The 18,299-nt window shown below is 39.9% G+C and overlaps 1 protein-coding gene across 1 annotated transcript; it reads right to left on the bottom strand.

The window, feature by feature from the left end:
* Positions 1-496: 496 nt before the first annotated feature.
* On the bottom strand, positions 497-8,008 carry LOC104449633 (alcohol dehydrogenase). The gene is made up of 20 exons (XM_010063864.3): positions 7,957-8,008; positions 7,695-7,831; positions 7,533-7,579; positions 7,120-7,445; positions 6,950-7,032; positions 6,795-6,870; positions 6,367-6,428; positions 6,127-6,278; positions 5,916-5,994; positions 5,734-5,812; positions 2,992-3,036; positions 2,732-2,868; positions 2,566-2,612; positions 2,153-2,478; positions 1,973-2,055; positions 1,815-1,890; positions 1,383-1,444; positions 1,197-1,292; positions 927-1,088; positions 497-833 (listed from the first exon to the last, which is right to left on the bottom strand). The coding sequence occupies exons 1-20, from the start codon at positions 8,006-8,008 to the stop codon at positions 717-719; spliced, it is 2,244 nt and encodes a 747-aa protein (XP_010062166.3). The 3' UTR covers positions 497-716.
* Positions 8,009-18,299: the final 10,291 nt, after the last annotated feature.

The raw sequence follows: 18,299 nt of genomic DNA, 5'->3' as shown, positions 1-18,299 counted from the left end.
TCGGGGAACATAAATAGTTTTTGCCAAACATTAGGAATTTGAGATTAAACATTTTGGTCACTATTGCGTCACAAATCACAATAAATTGCCTTCTGCTTTATAATTTAATTCAGCAAATCTATTATAATATTTTGAATTTCACAATAAATTGTTGTCTGCTCTCTATTTTAATCTAGCATATCTATTATCATATTTCGAATTTCAAGTTGAATGTAGAACATGAAAACTCTATCCTGAGAATCTCATTGATCGCGGTGATGCCATGGAAAAGATTCCTTAATTTGTATATTTTCACGCATTAACCCATACGAATTGCATTTTCAATACTTAATTCTGAGAGAACTCTCTTTGAGAGGGAAAGCGTGCGCATTTATTCGAGGAGGTTTATACCAACTTGGTGAAGGGTTCAACTCTTCATTTAAAGCTATAAAATGAATCACCCTACAGTTTTGGATTCTGAGGATGTTTTGAATCCAATCATCACTTCAGTAAACTGTTGAAGACATCGGATTAAGTCCAAGTATATAATTACGCATTATTTTCAAAGGCTGAAGGATTACAATTTAGATGCAATTATTCCAGGAAATACATGGAAGATAGCAGAAATACAGTCGAATCGAACCGTGAATTGGACCCTCAAGCACGCAATTTCAACGAATCCTCGCACAAGTTGTTTCTCTTTCTCTTCAGTGCTATGGGGTTCTTCATCCGCTTCTTTACTCCTCCATGCGAATGATGCATCGGAGGCCTTCGCCTTTGAGCATGTAGTCAAAGGCCTTGTTGATCTCCGAGAATGGGACCTGATGAGTGATGAACTTCTCCACTTCAAGCTCCTAGAACATTTAAGACAAGGAAATCAATTTCATACCGGACATAAGCAAAGAAGAGAGAGATAAATTGATACTTTTAGTTCAACTGTATTTTACTTTGTTCATGTATTTCTCTACGACGGAGGGAATGTCTGAACGTGGCTTATAGTTTCCGAAGAAGGTGCCCTTCAGAGTCCTCTCGTTCAGCAGATTAATAGGATGAGTCTTGAAGACAGCATCTTTATGGGGCACTCCCACAAGAACAGCAACGCCCCAACCCTGTTAAAGAGTTTCGCACTTCATCAGAATCCGTAATACATAATTAGGTCAGAGTCTGTAGATTTCTCGCGCACGAATTGAATGCACAGCCAAAAGAAAAATGCATACGTCATGTACACATTCGAATGCGGAGATCATGGCGTCGACATTTCCAGTGCACTCGACACTCCTATCAACTCCTCCATTTGTCATCTCAGCAATCACCTGGTTAGCAATCAAATTTTAAGGGGAATCTTAAGAATGAGATAGACCAGAGGAATGGCTTCTATTTCCTTAAAACAGTTCAGTACAAACCTCCTGAACAGGTTTGTTGTGGTCTTTCGGATTCACAAATTCAGTCACACCGAACTTCTTTGCTGTTGAGAGACAATTGAGTAGGAGTCATTGTGAGAGTGCAACACAGGCCCCATTTTTAGCAAATAAGAAAATGAATTCAGCAAGGACTTTGATCACTGATTGAAAGCTGTGACAATTAGACCAATCTCTATTATCTTTGCTCGAAAGCCGTGGGTCAAGTTTCTAGATTCATGGCTTTCCTCATTTTCTGGAAATATTATCTTTGACAAATTTTATGACTGCACTGTCGCTATCCTCGCAAGACTCGTTGATTTGGACTAGAGTTTGTGTCGAATAAGGACTTCAGTATAATGTTGGGAAAGATCTGTAAAAATGATCAGTATAGTCTCAAGCAGTGAGAGGTCGTGTATTGTGGGATTGAGTAATAACCTTCTTGAAATCTATTTGGATTCAAATCAACACCGATAATTCTTGAAGCCCCTGCAATCCTTGCACCTTCAGCAGCCTATCCATTATCAAGAGATGCGTAAGTTTTTGCTTGTCAAATTCTCGAAGATCAAAGTCTACATTAGCGCAGGAGGACTTACAGATAACCCAACAGCTCCCAATCCGAAAACAGCCACCGTCGAACCCTTGGGTGGTTTCGCTACGTTTACCATTGCCCCCAGGCCTAAAAGCCACAACCTTTGTCGTTATTAAATTTTTAATTGAGATGGTAAAATGTCGATATAGATTATTTCTCTGGGATGCACTGAGCATCAACATACCTGTTGAGATCCCACAACTGATGACACAAACTTTGTCCAGAGGAGCGAGCGGGTTGATCTTGGCAACACAGCCAACATGAACAACGGTGTACTCGCTGAATGTTGAAGTCCCTAGAAAGTGGTATATGGGCTGTCCTTTGATGGAGAATCTCGACTTCCCATCACTGAGCATGACTCCTCTGTCAGTGTTGATCCGGAGGAGGTCACACATGTTGCTCTCTTCTGATTTGCAGTGGGCACATTCCTTGCATTCCCCAGTGAAAATTGGGAGGACATGATCCCCTGGTTCCAGATCAGTCACTCCCTCACCCACGCTCTCCACAATCCTAACTCACGCAAATTCACAGATTCATCAAATGCTATCAGTTCCATGAATTTTTAATAATTCGACAGTCTTACTGAGATTCACTCACCCTCCAGCTTCATGACCATAGATTCTGGGAAATAGGGGGTTTTGTCCCTGCAGGAAGGAGACTCATTATCCGACATAGATAGATTCTATGAGTGTAAACAGTTTCTAGTTTTCTTGTTTGCTTTCAAGTTGTGATCATTTTGAGCAGGGGCTTTGTTGTTGTGTACCTTGGCTTCCCAAAAGTAGACGTCAGTGTGGCAGAGAGAGGTATAAAGGATCTTCAAGCGAACCTCCATGGCTTGTGGAGGTGCTACCTCCACTTGTTCAATTACCAAGGGCTTACCTGCTTCCCATGCAACAGCAGCTAGAAACCCAAAGAGAACCCACTTGAATTAGGCCATCAAAATATGACAAAACTCCAGCAGATTAGTTTTTGTTTCCATTTAAATGAAGAAAAAGCTTCTCGTTAAAGAAGAAAAGTGCGTACCTCTGCAATGTATCACCTGACCAGCAGTGCCTGACATCTTGTTTTCTCAAAGAAGAAAGGAATATGTTTTATCTGATACCTAAAAACAATCAAACTGAAGCCTTTAGCTTTTGCTTAGATGGGCAGTGTCATTTTGGTGGATATATATACACGAAACTAAAGGAGAGGCAACCTTCCTTCTTAGCCCAAAAAAAAAAAAAAAAAAAAAAAAAAAAAGAAAGAAAGGGGGAATGATTGCGAAAGTTCCTTTTATTAGGAACAGTTATTTAGACCTGTTCAATGAGCCTTATCACGAGAAGGAAGAATACTTCAATGAGTCTTGTCACGAGAAGGAAAAATACAACGGGCGATGTTGAAACCAGTTCGAGATATCAAATTCCCTGGTTTTACTGTAGATTTACTTCAGCATGACAGATCAAAATGTTGAAATTGCCAAGTGGGTCTTCTCTCTCCATTTGCGATAAAGATGATGGACAATGAAACTTCAGATAAAGTCAAGATGCTGCTGGCTGAGAACAAACAAAGCGCGCACGATAATCCACTCGGTGACGATCATGATGATATTTTTGCATCTGTCTATTTCTTTCTTTTGTCACGACAGTATCCTCGGCTCTCTCGGATCAGACCCCTTTAAGTCTACTATGCAATCAGATCACTTGGGGGCCACTCTTTAGCGAACGGTCCGCCTGAGTGATTTGAATGTCTAGAATAAATTTGTCGCTAACAGTAAGCTTTCTTAATCTTTTTTTTTTTTTTTTTTTTTTTAATTTAGAACTTCGTAATTTTTCCAGAAAGGGGGAAAATGCAGTGTCAGTTTTATGAAGCTATTTTGCTGATCAACCTATTTTTCACCCTCACCGCAATAGCTGTACCGGATAAATGGAAAATGCTCTTATCCTGTTTCAGTCATCGGACACAGTATATTCGCTTGTGCTAAAAGTAGCTATGACTATCGGATTTATGTCTTCTATGAGTGTTCTCTTATCCACTGCCGCAACCCTCAATAGATTTGAATGATCTGTAAATTGTCAAAGAAGCACTGCCTCCTCTCTCTCTCCTCTTGATTTTTCTTCAAGCTGTCACCTCTAGATTTTTCCGAAGGAAAATCTGGCCACAAGTTGTCAAGCAACTTGTCAACTTGTGCGCCACCTCTAGAATTCCTTGGGGGAAAATTGGCCATAGCGACTAGGCAACTTGTCAATGTCCTCAATAGGTGCTCCCCTTCGTATTTGTCGATTTGTCGTAACATAGAGAGATGAGAGAAACATAGAGAGACCGAAAGAGGAAGGCTAGAGAGAGCCTTAAATTGGGAGAGCTTCACAAATAGAGAAAAAGAGAGTAGTCCGTCCACGAGGGAGAGTAAAATAAAAAAAAGTTGTATGAAAAGTTAGTAGGAATTAGTTTGCTCTGAGTATGGTAGGAGCTAGTTTGTTCTGAGTAATGTTAAAGTGAGATTTTTGGGTGTTATAATTGTATCGCATTTCCACAAACTCCACAAGTCGTATCAAAGCTGCGTGTCTAAAATTTAACAAGTGGTATTAGAGCTCAAGGGCCAAGAATCGTATCAAAGTAGGAGGTCATGAACCCTAAACCCAGTGATCAAGATCGTGGTATGCGAATAAGATGGTCAGGATTGCAAGGGTACTTAGGGACCGGAGTATGCTGAAATTTTGCCTGTATATAGTTAGGCACTATGATCAATTGGTCTAGGACCCTGCTTACTTGGTGTAATGCCGAGCATTATATCCAAGTCAAATGGCGGATATTTTTAGTTCGGTGAACAACGTCGAGAAGTTCAACTAATTGGGGTTCTCGTATGCAGTTTTATTGGCTGGGTTAAGACTTGTGGGATATCTTTGGCAAAGATAACACTACACCACTCTTTGGATCGATTTGTCTTTCTAAGAAGCCTCATGTTTATAATGGAATGGGCACCTGACTCGCTTTTGCAGTAGAGAAGAATGGAGGACTATGTATTCATGTAAAAGTTACAGGGCAGATGTTATAGATTAAAGAGTTGATAATTAGCATATGCCAGTAAGTCAATAAGGAATTTGAAGATCGAGCACTTTATTCTCTATTGCGTCTCATGTCACTCTAAATTACCATCTGCTCTCTAATTTAATCCAGCATATCATTTATAATATTTTGAATTTCAAATCAATTGCAGAATATGAAAACTCTATCCTAACAATCTCATTGAGTGTGGTGATGCCATGGAAAAGGTTCCTTAATTTGGAAATTCAGCTCATGCATTAACTCATGGAAATTCTATATTCAATACTTGATTATGAGAGAACTCTCTAAGAGGTAAAGTGTGACGACTATTGTAGAAGGTTTATATCAACTTGATGAAGGCTTCGACTCTTCATTTATAATTGCAAGATGAATCACGCTACAGTTTTTGATTCCGAGAATGTTTTGAATCCAATCGTCACTTCAATTAACCGTTGATAAACATCGAATTAAGTCCAAGTTGATAATTTTGCACATTCAAGGAATTTTACGGATTATAAGTCGAGTCAAGTTTCAAAGGCTAAAAGATCACAAACCAGATGCAATTATTCTCAAAAGTACATGGATGACAGCAGAAGAACATTCCAAAAGAACCTTGAATTGGACCCTTAAGCACGCTCGTTCAGCGAATTCTCTCACGCATTACTTCTATTTCTTTTCAGTGCTATCGGGTTCTTTATCCGCTTCTTTACTCCTCCATGCGAATGATGCATCGAAGGCTTTCGCCTTCAAGCATGTAGTCGAATGCCTTGTTGATCTCCGAGAATGGGACCTGATGAGTGATGAACTTCTCCACTTCAAGCTCCTGGAACATTTAAGACTAGGAAATCAATTTCATACAGGACATAAGTAAAAAACAGAGAGATAAATTGATGCTTTCGATTGCTATAGTTCAGAGTTTGTTTTACTTTGTTGATGTATTTCTCTACGACGGAGGGAATGTCTGAACGTGGTTTGTAGTTTCCGAAGAACGTGCCCTTCAGAGACCTCTAATTCAATAGATTTATAGGATGAGTCTTGAAGACAGCATCTTTATGGGGCACTCCCACAAGAACAGCAACTCCCCAACCTTGTTAGGAGTTTCTCAATTCATTAGAATCCGTAATATATAATTAGGACAGTCTGTAAGTTTCTCGCTCGCAAATTGCTTGCATAGCCAAAAGAAAAGTGCATACATCGTGTACACATTCGAACGCAGAAATCACGGCGTTGACATTTCCAGTGCACTCGACACTCCTATCAACTCCTCCATTTGTCATCTCAACAATCACCTGGTAAGCAATCAATATTTGAGGGAAACTTAAGAATGATATAGACCGGAGGAATGGATTCTATTTCCTTAGACAGTTCACTAAAAACCTCCTGAACAGGTTTGTTGTGGTCTTTCGGGTTCACGAATTCAGTCACACCAAACTTCTTTGCTGTTGAGAGACAATTGAGAAAGAGTCATTATTAGAGAGTAATATAGGCCCCATTTTTAGCAAATAAGAAAATGAATTCAGCAAGGACTTTGATCACTGATTGAAAGTCGCGACAATTAGCTAGATCTATTGTCTTTGCTTGAAAGCCGCGAGTCAAGTTTCTAGTTTTATGGCTTCTTCATTTTTCTCAATATTATCTATGACAAATTTTACGACTGCAATGTCGCTATCCTTGCAAGACTTTTTGATTTGGATTATAGTTTGTGTCGAGTAAGGACTTCAGTATAATATTGGGAAAGATCTATAAAAATGATCAGTATAGTCTCGAGCAGTGAGAGGTCATGCATCATGGGATTGAGTAATAACCTCCTTGAAATTTATTTGGATTCAAATCAACTCCGATAATTCTCGAAGCCCCTGCAATCCTTGCACCTTCAGCAGCCTATCCATCATCAAGAGATGCGTAAGTTTTTGCTTGTCAAATTCTCAAAGATCAAAGTCTATATTACCGCAGGACTTACAGCTAACCCAACAGCTCCCAATCCGAAAACAGCCACCGTCGAACCCTTGGGTGGTTTCGCTACGTTCACCATTGCTCCCAGGCCTAAAAGCCACAATCTTTGTCGTTATTAATTTTTTAATAGAGATGGTCAATTGTTATTTCTCTGGGATGCATTGAGCATTAACATACCAGTTGAGATCCCGCAACTGATGACACAAACTTTGTCCAGAGGAGCGAGTGGATTGATCTTGGCAACACAGCCGACATGAACCACGGTGTACTCGCTGAATGTTGAAGTCCCTAGAAAGTGGTATATGGGCTGTCCTCTGATGGAGAATCTCGACTTCCCATCACTAAGCATGACTCCCCTGTCAGTGTTGATCCGGAGGAGGTCACACATGTTGCTCTCTTCTGATTTGCAGTGGGCACATTCCTTGCATTCCCCAGTGAAAATTGGGAGGACATGATCCCCTGGTTTCAGATCAGTCACTCCCTCACCCACGCTCTCAACAATCCTAACTCACCCAAATTCAAAGATTCATCAAATGCTATCAGTTCCATGAATTTTTAATAATTAGACAGTCTTACTGAGATTCACTCACCCTCCAGCTTCATGACCATAGATTCTAGGAAATAGAGGGTTTTGTCCCTGCCAGAAGGAGATTCATTAACCGACATAGATTCTAAGGGTGTAAACCGTTTCTAGTTTCCATGTTCCTTTTCAAGTTGCGATCGTTCTAAGCAGGCGTCTTGTTGTTGTTTACCTTAGCTTCCCAAAAGTAGACATCAGTGTGGCACAGAGAGGTATAAAGGATCTTCAAGCGAACCTCCATGGCTTGTGGAGGTGCTACCTCCACTCGTTCAATCACCAAAGGCTTCCCTGCTTCCCATGCAACAGCAGCTAAAAATCCAAAGAGAACCCACTTGAATTAAGCCATCAAAATATTACAAAATTAACAGATTAGTTTTTAATTCCAGTAAAGGAGAAAAAAAAAGCTTTGTGTTAAAAAAAGAAAAGCGCGATACCTCTGCAATGTATAGCCTGACCAACAGTGCTTGACATCTTGCTTTCTGACATAAAGAAAATATGCTGACTTGTGTTATACCTAAAGAACGATTAAACTGAAGTTTTTAGCTTTTGCTTTGATGGGCAGTGCCATTTTGGTGGGTACAGATACACCAAAGTAGAGAAGCAACTTTCCCTCACAGCAAACAAAATGTAGGAAGATTGCCCAAAGTCCTATTATTAGGAACAGTAATTTAGACTGTTCAATGAGCCTTATCATGAGAAGGAAAAAATTCAACGGGCGATGGCTAAGCCAGCCCCAGATATTCCCTCGTTTTGCTGCAGTTCTACTTCAACATGGCAAATGTACATGTTCAAGTTGCCAAGTGAGTCTTCTTTCTCTTCTCGTGATATAGATGGACAGTAAATGTCCATTTAAAGCCAAGATGCTGCTAGCTGTTCCAATCAAAGCATGAATGATTAATCCACGCTGTTCCAATCAAAGCATGAATGATTAATCCACTTGGTGGGGATTATTCAAAGGCACCCAGGTTACCTTTTTGCATCTGTCTATTTCTTTCTTTTGTCACCACAATGTCCTCGCTCTCTTTTGGATCAGACACCATTAATTCTACTATGTAGTCAGATCACTTGATGTCCACTGTTTAGGAAGTCAAACAAATTTGTTGCCAACAGTAAGCTATTTGTGCAGTTCTGCAATTTGTCGAAGCCCATTTTGCTGATCAACCTATTTTTCTCCCTCACTTCAATAGCTGTACTGGACAAATGAAAAATGCTCTTATCGGGTTTCGATCATTGGACACGATACATTAGCCTATATGTCAACAACCAGCTGAGAAAAATAAAGACTAAATCAGATTCATGTATTTTCTGAGTTTTCTCTCATGCACAGTTAAGAATAATGCATCAGGATGACGCATTGGTAACAGACACAGTGCAGCGAATGATGTCAGGATGCCGCAGTAGTGACATCAGCAATACATGGCCGGCCTTCGATCGCGTATAACGCACATGAGAGCGTGGATCTCTCATGCAGAATCTGTAGGTGGCGGGTGCGACGTCCTTTGATAGCGAGTTTTGGCTAGTTGAAATTAAAATTGACTTACAGTTGACTGTTGTAGTGACTTCAAGATGGCCGGCTAGCGTCCCAAAAAACTTCTTGGGCTCGTACCAAGTTAATGTGGAAGAAATTTCGATGGATAACAATGAGAAGCCCATGAACCTATTTATAGGCTTTACAGGTGGGCTATTTCCAGTAACAAAATATTACATAATAAATTGCAATTAATCACAAAGATATCAAGAATATTGCAAAGATATTTAGAATATCGTGAAGATATCCAGAATATCATAAATAATCTAAATATATCTACATGTTAACCGGAATCCTTAATAGATTTGTATGCTACGATCCTAAGTGCAATGATATGTGGAATTGAAGTAAAGCTTTTTAACCGGCCGATCGCGCATGGTAAACTTAGAGCGGGATGAGTTGGGAAGTTCTTTCGGGGATTCATTTGTTAAATCTTGCAACTTCTGAAACCCAAAGGGCACAATACATGTTGGTCGGGAGGCATATATATATCGGTTATTCAAGCCTCAAAATACGCAGAAGTTGAAAGGAAAGTCAGTGCAATATGAGAAGTTGACGTAAGAATCCTCGAATTCTAGCCCTCGAAAAATTCTACAGCAGCTTTTGGGCTTATTTTCTCCATTCGAGAAATGAGACTTCTCGGTTGTGATTCATAACTTGAGGAATGATCCTAACTTATAAATATCAATGGTTCGGTCGGGTTCTCACTGCTCCCTGAATCAAATCGAATATGAAAGAGACATAGTCATTGTGATCAGAACTGTGAAGAACCCGAAAAGAAAACATAATTCGGTTTGAATTTTCGGTTTTCCAATGTCCTTTTTAGTTTTTTGGCCGGTCCCTCCTGCTGCTTCTTCCGGTCACCACCTTTCCTCTAGGGGACTCCATTCAAGATAGACCACCACAAAAATCCCAATTATCCTCCAACGTTTGTTAGATCCTTCGGTGGCATGCTAAGGCCAGAACAATACTTCTAAGTCATTGAAGGAACATATACATATCTTGTGTGGAGCTAGATTTGGGAGTGGAGGAGTGGATAAGAGTGTTAGAATAATTAAATATTAAACTACGTTTTCAACTAATAGTTTAAGCTTTTAGAATAGTGGGTGGTAGTTTCACAAAAATTTCACATGGTATCATGGTATCAGAGTAGGAGGTTTTGAGTTCAAATCTTTCTAAGCTCCATTTGCTTCCCCAGTTAAATGTGTCCAATCATAGTCCTAGTCAAAAAGACTAAATTAAATATGAGGGGAGCATAAAAATTAAATATTAAATCACATCTTTGTCTAATAACTTAAATTTTTAGAATAGTTGATAATGGTCTCATCAAAATCTCACAAAAAGGGGATGATGCCCGTGGGTGGGATTTGTGGTGGAGTGAGTGGGGCCTAGAGACACGTGACAGCTTAAGTTTTTTTTTTATACAAATTCGTAATGATCTCGCTAAAATTTCACAAGGAGGGGATGGTGCCAGTGGGTGGGGTTTGTGGTGGAGTGAGTGGGGCTAGAGGCATGTGACGTGATTGATGGTGGCGCGTATGTCGTGGAGCCGATGAAGGAGTGGTGTAGTTAAGGACAATAATTTTGGCTTCTCTAATTATAATATTTGACTTTTCAACTAAGTGGTGGGACCCACTTTTGTTAAAAAAACATAAAAAAGAGGGAAAAATAAGTAAAATGGGGGAACACTCGTCCTTTTGTGCTCAAGCCCCCCTTCGTCCAATTGAAGTATTTTCTAAGTTCAGGACTCAAATTCGGAATCTTGGGAAAATTGAGCGATGAAATCCGATTTTTGAGTCGTTGAGCCCCGTATTTTTACAGAAATAATAATTTAGGGTGATGTGGATTTATGGATCTTGAATTGAGCTTACGGTTTGCCCGAAACAGAATTTCGAAATTTCCTACGCGTAGCGAACAGTGCACATCCAGCAACTTTGGGCCCTTATTTGTCAATTTTCGGCTTGATTTTGAGATGATCAAGTTGAGATTAATGTAGTATTTTTGAAGGGCTTTCTATTGACTATAAGTATATTTGAGGGGGATTCGAAAGCAAAAGTTATAGCATAACAAAGTTTTACGTTCAAGTGCCATGTTACGAATAACTTGAATAATTGCTTTGAATATGCAATTTATTAGCCCATATGAATCGTTTCGTTAACGTTTAGGTGTAATATAGCTGTTTTGTAGTTGAGATAGTGTGTTACCCAAATTTAATGTTGTTTCTCACTTATGTGATAAGATTGTGAGACAGCTTAAATAATGTGTTATTTGATTTTAGAACATCCCCAGGTGAGTAATACTACTATTTTCTTTGGTTTTGTGAAACTCATACACTAAGGTCAGAGTAATCGACATATACTTGTGTAGGGAAGTGATGACTCATTTATTTTATAAAGATGGATAGAGTGCTCGGTACTTTTGAGTAATTGTGGGATGATTCAACAAACCTTTCTAAAAGGGTTATGCATGCTATTTTGGTACATTTGAATGATGTGATTATGTGATGACTATTGAAAGATGATATGTGTTGTGTTGAGGAAATCAAGTGTGATGTGAACAGGTAAAGGATTAAGTGCTACACGATAACGAAATTTAGTGTGAGTCACCTCTAGGCCTTATAGTCAAGGACTAAGTGCTACTGGCAACTTGAGTCACCTAGGAGCTACCTCTAGGGCCTTACACTACTAACATGTTTGGTAAAGGGCTAAGTGTTACACAAAAATATAATTTCATGAGAGCCACCTCTAGGGTCGTTTGGATATTGAGTTTGGAATGAATCATTAATATGAGATAGGATGAGTCCGATTATTGAACTAAACTAAGGAGAAGTACACTATTGGTGTCATAAGTTGTATACGGTGCTCACTTTGGTGCCAAAAGTTTTCGTCGGATCACTTAAGTGCCAAAAAATTTGAAAAACCTCACTTTGGTACCAATGCCGATCTGATCGGCCGAAAATTCGACGTTACCTTTTTTTATTAATTTCTTATACTGATGTGGCTTGCCGAAGGGTCTAGTTAGCATCTAAAGCAAGAAACGACGTCATCTAATTGCATTTCCCCCTAAATAAGAACCCTAATTTGCCAAATTGAAGAAAATCCCAAATTTCAAACCCTAATTATTCTTGACAAAACCTAGAACTCCTTGGACTTGCGCCAGGTGGACGTCTTGACCTCCTCCTCCGTAATCGAAGGACAAGATGATGATGCCACCTCCCCGGTGGCTTTCCAATGGATAGATCCAGTGGTGAACACAGGGCTGAGGAGCCTGAGGGGGACGCTCGCGATGTCTCCCCATGACCTCGAGCCCCGATCGAGGACCTCTTCCCTTATCGCACAATCTTCTACCGTAGGTTAGGCGGTTGACTCGATTCCGATTCTATGCCCGGCACCACCACTTGTGCGATGGCTCGACGCTTGACAGCGAGAAGATGTCTTGGGTCAGAGGGTTGAGGAGATAGGTCATGCCGTAGAGGTCCTGGAAGCAACGCGACCTGTGACTCGAAGCTCCAGCTCCGTGGAGCCATAACCTCCCGACCGAGTTGGGGGAACAGGGCTCTGAGCTGTGGCTCGGGTCTAAGTCAAGGACTTCGAACGCCGCTCACCGCACATGTATGATGGCAGAGGGTGGATTGTCAATGATGTGAGGCCATCCTCTGTAGACAGACCTGAGCTTTGTGGAGGAGCTCTAGTAGAAGGGAGCGACAACGACCTCGTCCTCCCCCTCAGCGTTTCACGTCGAGAAGATAAAAAAAGCAAGGAAGAACGATAGTTGTGAACATTGAAGAAGAAGAAGAAGAGGATGGATTGATTTTCTTTCTTCTTCGTTCGACAGCAGCCAAGAAAGTTTCCTCTTCTTCTTCTTCATTCGATAGCAACCAAGAAAGTCCACATGGACTGATTTTCTATAATAAAAAAAAATGCCTAGTCATATTAAATTTTTAATTAAAAAAGCCACGTCATTTTTTTGCCTGAATTTTTTGTTGGAGGCACTTAAGTGATCGTTTTTTCACCGGTTTGGCACTTAAGTGATTCGACAAAACTTTTGACATCAAAGTGAGCGTTGTACACAACCAATAGTGTACTTCTTCCAACAAAACTAGTAATGTATGTTTTGTTATTATGGATGAATGAGAAATTCTGCTATTTGATATAGCTAGGCTGAGGTAATATATAACGCATTTTATTCATGCAACTTATTATATTTTTGTTTGGCAATAATGAGCCATATCTTGAGTTCTAAATGTGTAATGTGGAAGTTTAATATGTTTTTATGATATGTACTACTCACTAAGTTGTAGTTGCTCATTTCACTCATTTTCATTGTTTTTAGATCCCAGGATTAGCAACAAGTAGGACGAGAGTGCTATTGAAAAACCTTTGAGAGTTTATTTTGGGGTATGGCTTAAGGAGTTGGTTATATAATTGTTATAAGTTTGTTGGGTTGGCTGAGTTTTGAATGTACATATTCTTTTGTTTGGACTATAGAAACTATAATGTTATAATCAATGGGTTGCTTTATTTGTTATGTATATATATATTTGGAGATATAGATTTTGATATTATATATATTTGGAGATATAGATTTTGATATTAGGTAGTTGGTTATATTTGAGATTGCGTCCTTCATGAGGAAGGACGGTTGCGTCATCACCCTTTTTTTGTAGTTTCGAGATGTGACACTAAAGCAAGAGTGAAGGACCTAAAGGAAGAGGGAAAACTAAAGGGCTTTTGCTCTTTGTTTCTGTTTGATTTGGAATCGAACCGTCATGATGTCCACTCTTTTAAAAAAAAATTATTTGAACTGCAAAGATAACCAAACTAAAAGATCCAAATTTTTCGATTCAATTTGAGTTGGTCTGATTTCGATCAGGATTGGGATCGGTTCGGGTATTTTTGATACCCTTAAATTCGCTTTGCTCTCTCGCTATTTTAATGTTTGTTTCCCATGTAAAATCTGATCTTTTGAATCTAGATTTCAATGTTTGCTTTCTCTTTTAGACGTGCTAACCGAAATAATTCTTTGTCATCATGTTTGTGTTTCGTAATGAATTCCCTTCTACTGGACCAACTATTACTTTGCAAATGTCCAATTTATCTCTATTTGAATAATAAATTAGACATTCTCGGATGCATTGGGTATATGTGGATCCGATGCACATCAACCCTTAGATCATGTGAGTTGCATGTGGGATTTAGTAAAATCAAAGCTGCGACGCATTGGTTTCACGTGTTCCCGGTGCACTTAAGATATTTATCAACAAATTAGGCTTGTTCTATGAGATCAGTATAATAATTTGTTCAAATCAGTAGTACCACCGATCCTGATGGGATGAACCTTCGTTCAACTAGTTTTCTGATCGATAAATTACAAACCCGAGAAATTTTTACTGTTTTCACTCCAATTTTTTGCCGCCTTATGTTGTTTCGCCGTAATCTTAAATTATTTCCCCACAAAATGGGGAAAAGAGAAAAAGAGATGAGCTGGTCGATGTCAAATAAACATGATCTGGCAGTATAATGTTATAATATCCGAAAAACAGCAGGCCAGCTATGGAGTTTCAATGCTCTCTATTCCAGTAGCAGCTCGCAGTTTCCTTCATCTGCGCTTGCGATGCTGCTGTCATAAGACTAAATGGGCACTAGCTCTTGTGAATTCGCATTTGGTCATCATTTATTTGGGGATCCTGCTGTTGTGGCCGCGGTGGCGTGGGAGGCAGGGAAGCCGTCGTCAGTAGAGAAGGTTGAGGTGGCGCCGCCGCAGGCTAAGGAAGTCCGTTTGAAGATCCTCTTCACTGCCCTTTCTGGGTGGCCAAGGAATTCAGTTTAAGCCTCACATGATTATTCTTTGTTGGCTGGGTCCACCTTCATGTGGGGCCCAGCCAGCATTAAATTTAAAAAAAAAAAAAACAGAAAAGAACAAAAGGAAGTGGAAGTTGTCGTGCGTGGGGTGTCCGAAAAGTGAAGAGAGGAGAGAGAAAAAGAAAACAAAAACTGCACAAGGAAGGAAGAAGAAAGAAGAGGGCTGCAACTTTGCGGCTTTGATTCGAAGGCCAAATATTGACGGAATCGGCTTAAATTTCAGTATGTTGTTCGTGAGACCGAGGGCTACGAGTTGATGGTTTTTGTTCGTCGAGAACCGTCTCCGAATTCTTCACCAATTCTTTAAGGTTTCTTACTCCAAACTTGTTTGTCTACCCGTGTGGTGAAAGAAGATGATTGCAATATTGATGTTGGCCCTAATGTGTGACTGAAGAATACTTTGTATATCCTGCTATTCTTGGTGATTAGTGGAAGTTTTTGGGCGGTCCGTGGTTTTTTCCGTATTGGGTTTTTCACGTTAAATCCTTGGTGTCGTTATTTGCTTTATCTACTTATCATTTCGGCGTTATATTTGCATTTTGTGAGGCTATACATTGTTGGTTGTTGCTAGGGGTTAAGAAATTTTTAGTTGATTTAGCTTCGGGGGAGAAATTAATCTGGATTGTGTTTGGCTGTGGTGAATTGTTGTACCCAAGTTCACCCCAACATTCTTGACAGTGGGCTGCCTTAATGTAATCCATCGGTCGACATCAGCTTCGTTACCTGCTTATCGGGATGAAATTCAGGGAGTGCCGCACTTACGCGACAAGGCATCTGCTAATGTGGTGTGCCACGGCCGAAAACTCCCATGCCGCTTGAATTTAAATAACCGATTCTCTCGGCTTTCCTCGTATTCTTGAATGTGTCATGGTCCTGACATATTCAAGGATGCTGATGTGTGATGCTCAGGGGATTTTTCCGCACATTTGACCTCGGTTGATCTGCATGGATGCTACCCGAAACGTGTGAAATTACGGCTGTTGAGCAATGGCGTTCAATGCCAGATAGACCTGAAGTCAGTGATGCATATTATTCTCTAGAAAGCCTGGAATTGGAGCTGGAGAAGTTCATCACTGACTTGGTTCTCTTCTCCGAGATCAACGAGGCATTCAAGAAAAAAAAAAACAAGAACAGGGCGGCGACCGCTTACTGGCAAAGATCAGCTCGATCGATCCAGATGGAGGAGGTGCTTGTGATATTCTCCATTTATGAGTGACACTCGTTAATGGGAAGAACAAATTTTGCTCAAGCGGTCATGGTGCAGTTTTAAAATTTCTTTAGTTGGTCGATAAGATCCACATTGATTCCGATAAATGTCCACATAGAAAAAAAGATTTCAGGTTTCCTTAAATACCCAATGAGAAACATCTAGGTAAATATATGAAGTAAGGATGAAACAAGAAAAACAATAATTGCCTTCCTACAATAACATATAACTAGTGTTCCTAAATTAAAGTAATTTGAGTGCAATAATAGTAATAATCAACTAAGGGATATAATATAAAAGAGGCGTAGCTTGCTTTCTTCATTTCCATATTTGTAATTCGCAAATTGCCATTAAAATTGAGCACGGTCGATTGCTCACTTGATATATAACTCGAATCATATACGGGAGAGTTTTCATCGACGAATCAATCCATGGCCTCTCGAAAACTCAAGGACTTGCCCCACCCAAAAATTACACTGCGTTACCGGCCCGGGCAGCCGTGTGTTCCTTACCCATCTCCACCACCCCATGAACCACATGCGCCGGTCTGGCTGCCGCCGCCTCCTCTACATGTGCTTGCTCTGCCGCCGCCGCCCCCATACGTGCAATACGTATTCCCTGTGCCGCCACCCCCGCCACCGCCGGCTCCGTCCAATCATATGTCCCCGTGGGTGGTGCTCATCATCGTTTTGGTGGCCCTCCTCGTTATCGTAGTAGCCTTGGCCGTCCTGATACGTTGTTGCTTGAGAGCGAAGAGAGAGCGGGATGCAGCAGCCGATGAAGGAGCAATGCAGGTAAGTGAAACTCGAGGACAAGATATGTAAAATCAATTCAAGTTTAGAAGATCATACAAGCAATTCTTCTGCCCTCTAAACTGCCGAGGCATTTGATTTATGCAACGCGATCGGTGACTGGTCATCTTGAATGAATTTCTTTTCCGTGATGCAGCCACCGGCCAATTTTCTGAGCGACCTCCCGCGGTCCGAGCTAAGATCAGCTCCCCTGTCGGTTTCAAGGCAATCCATCCGTGCCGGGACTCCGGTTTCGAGGCAATCCACCCGCGCCGGGACTAGGGAATCCATAAAGAAGTACATATTCGTAGTCTTGTCGCTAAGAGATTAGATACGGTAGAAACCTAATTGGACAATGTGTAAGCAATTGAAGGTCAATTTTACAATGCAGTAATAGAATTCCTTTTTACTTTCCACATTTATTGTTGATGTATCGTCGGGATCATGGAGAGCAAGTGATTTTTTTTAGTACACTACACTTATCAAACGGATATAAGTTGAGTTTTTAACTTATATATGATGAGTTAAGCAATCGTATGAATTAATTATATTCAATAAATTAATTATAGATGAGTTTAAGTATAATACGAGAGTTAAATGGGTTGTAAGTGAGTTATATATGAGTTAACAACTTATTTAGATTCAACTTGCCATTTTCTTCAAGATCTTGTTCACATCCTATATTTTCACCTTAGTTTGTATAGGATTTTTAAATTGAGTTAAAAATAAAAGTATTTTAAAAATATCAATCGAGTAATATATAGATTATGTATGAATCGCTAAATAAGTCAAAACATATTAAATATGCATATTGATTCTACTTAATATGACCCGACTCACTTGGCGGATCCGGAGAAAAGGGGGTTATGCTAAAAATTTTCAAAAGGCCATTTGTCGTTTATTCTTTTCTTTTTTTTTTTTTGAAATTTTTTCGAACAAACGGACCATTAGTCAAGGAAGTAACAAGGACTCCAAGCTACAATGCCACGTTGTCAAAGCTCGAGAGAAATCGCCATTGTAGTTGGAGCAATCATGACTAACTTTTCGATTAAAGAATAATAATCATAGCTAACTCGGCCCGAAGTCCTAGGGTGGGTCAATCAGATTTGACCGAATTCCATCTCATATCAGACACTCAGGCAGACGTTCCAGTGGATTTTGGTTCCTGTGGGGGAAAAAGGCCATAAAAAAAATCGTAAGATGTGTCCATCATTACATATTTATTTTAAATTTTTTTGTGATATAAAATTATCCCGACTTAAAATCCGTTCACATATATCTTGAAAGCACTAGGTCGGCAACTAATGAACTTTTAATTTCTGATATAAGTCGTTCTAGTACAGTGTATGGTCGGAATATGAAAATCGAAATTCGCTAATATAATATACAT

Source organism: Eucalyptus grandis, chromosome 6 (genome assembly GCF_016545825.1).
Source record: "Eucalyptus grandis isolate ANBG69807.140 chromosome 6, ASM1654582v1, whole genome shotgun sequence".
NCBI lineage: Eukaryota > Viridiplantae > Streptophyta > Magnoliopsida > Myrtales > Myrtaceae > Eucalyptus > Eucalyptus grandis.
The sequence above is the reverse complement of the archived record's forward strand: the minus strand, read 5'-3'. Positions and strand labels throughout refer to the sequence as shown.

Bases quoted from the DNA above. Each gene is read 5' to 3' on its own strand.
- LOC104449633 (XM_010063864.3), bottom strand. From the start codon at position 8,008: ATGTCAGAAAGCAAGATGTCAAGCACTGTTGGTCAGGCTATACATTGC. The intron at 7,446-7,532 runs GTGAGTGAATCT...TGGGTGAGTTAG, and splicing joins TATGGTCATGAAGCTGGAGG to GATTGTTGAGAGCGTGGGTG. The intron at 2,869-2,991 runs GTACGCACTTTT...TTGGGTTTCTAG, and splicing joins TCAGGTGATACATTGCAGAG to CTGCTGTTGCATGGGAAGCA.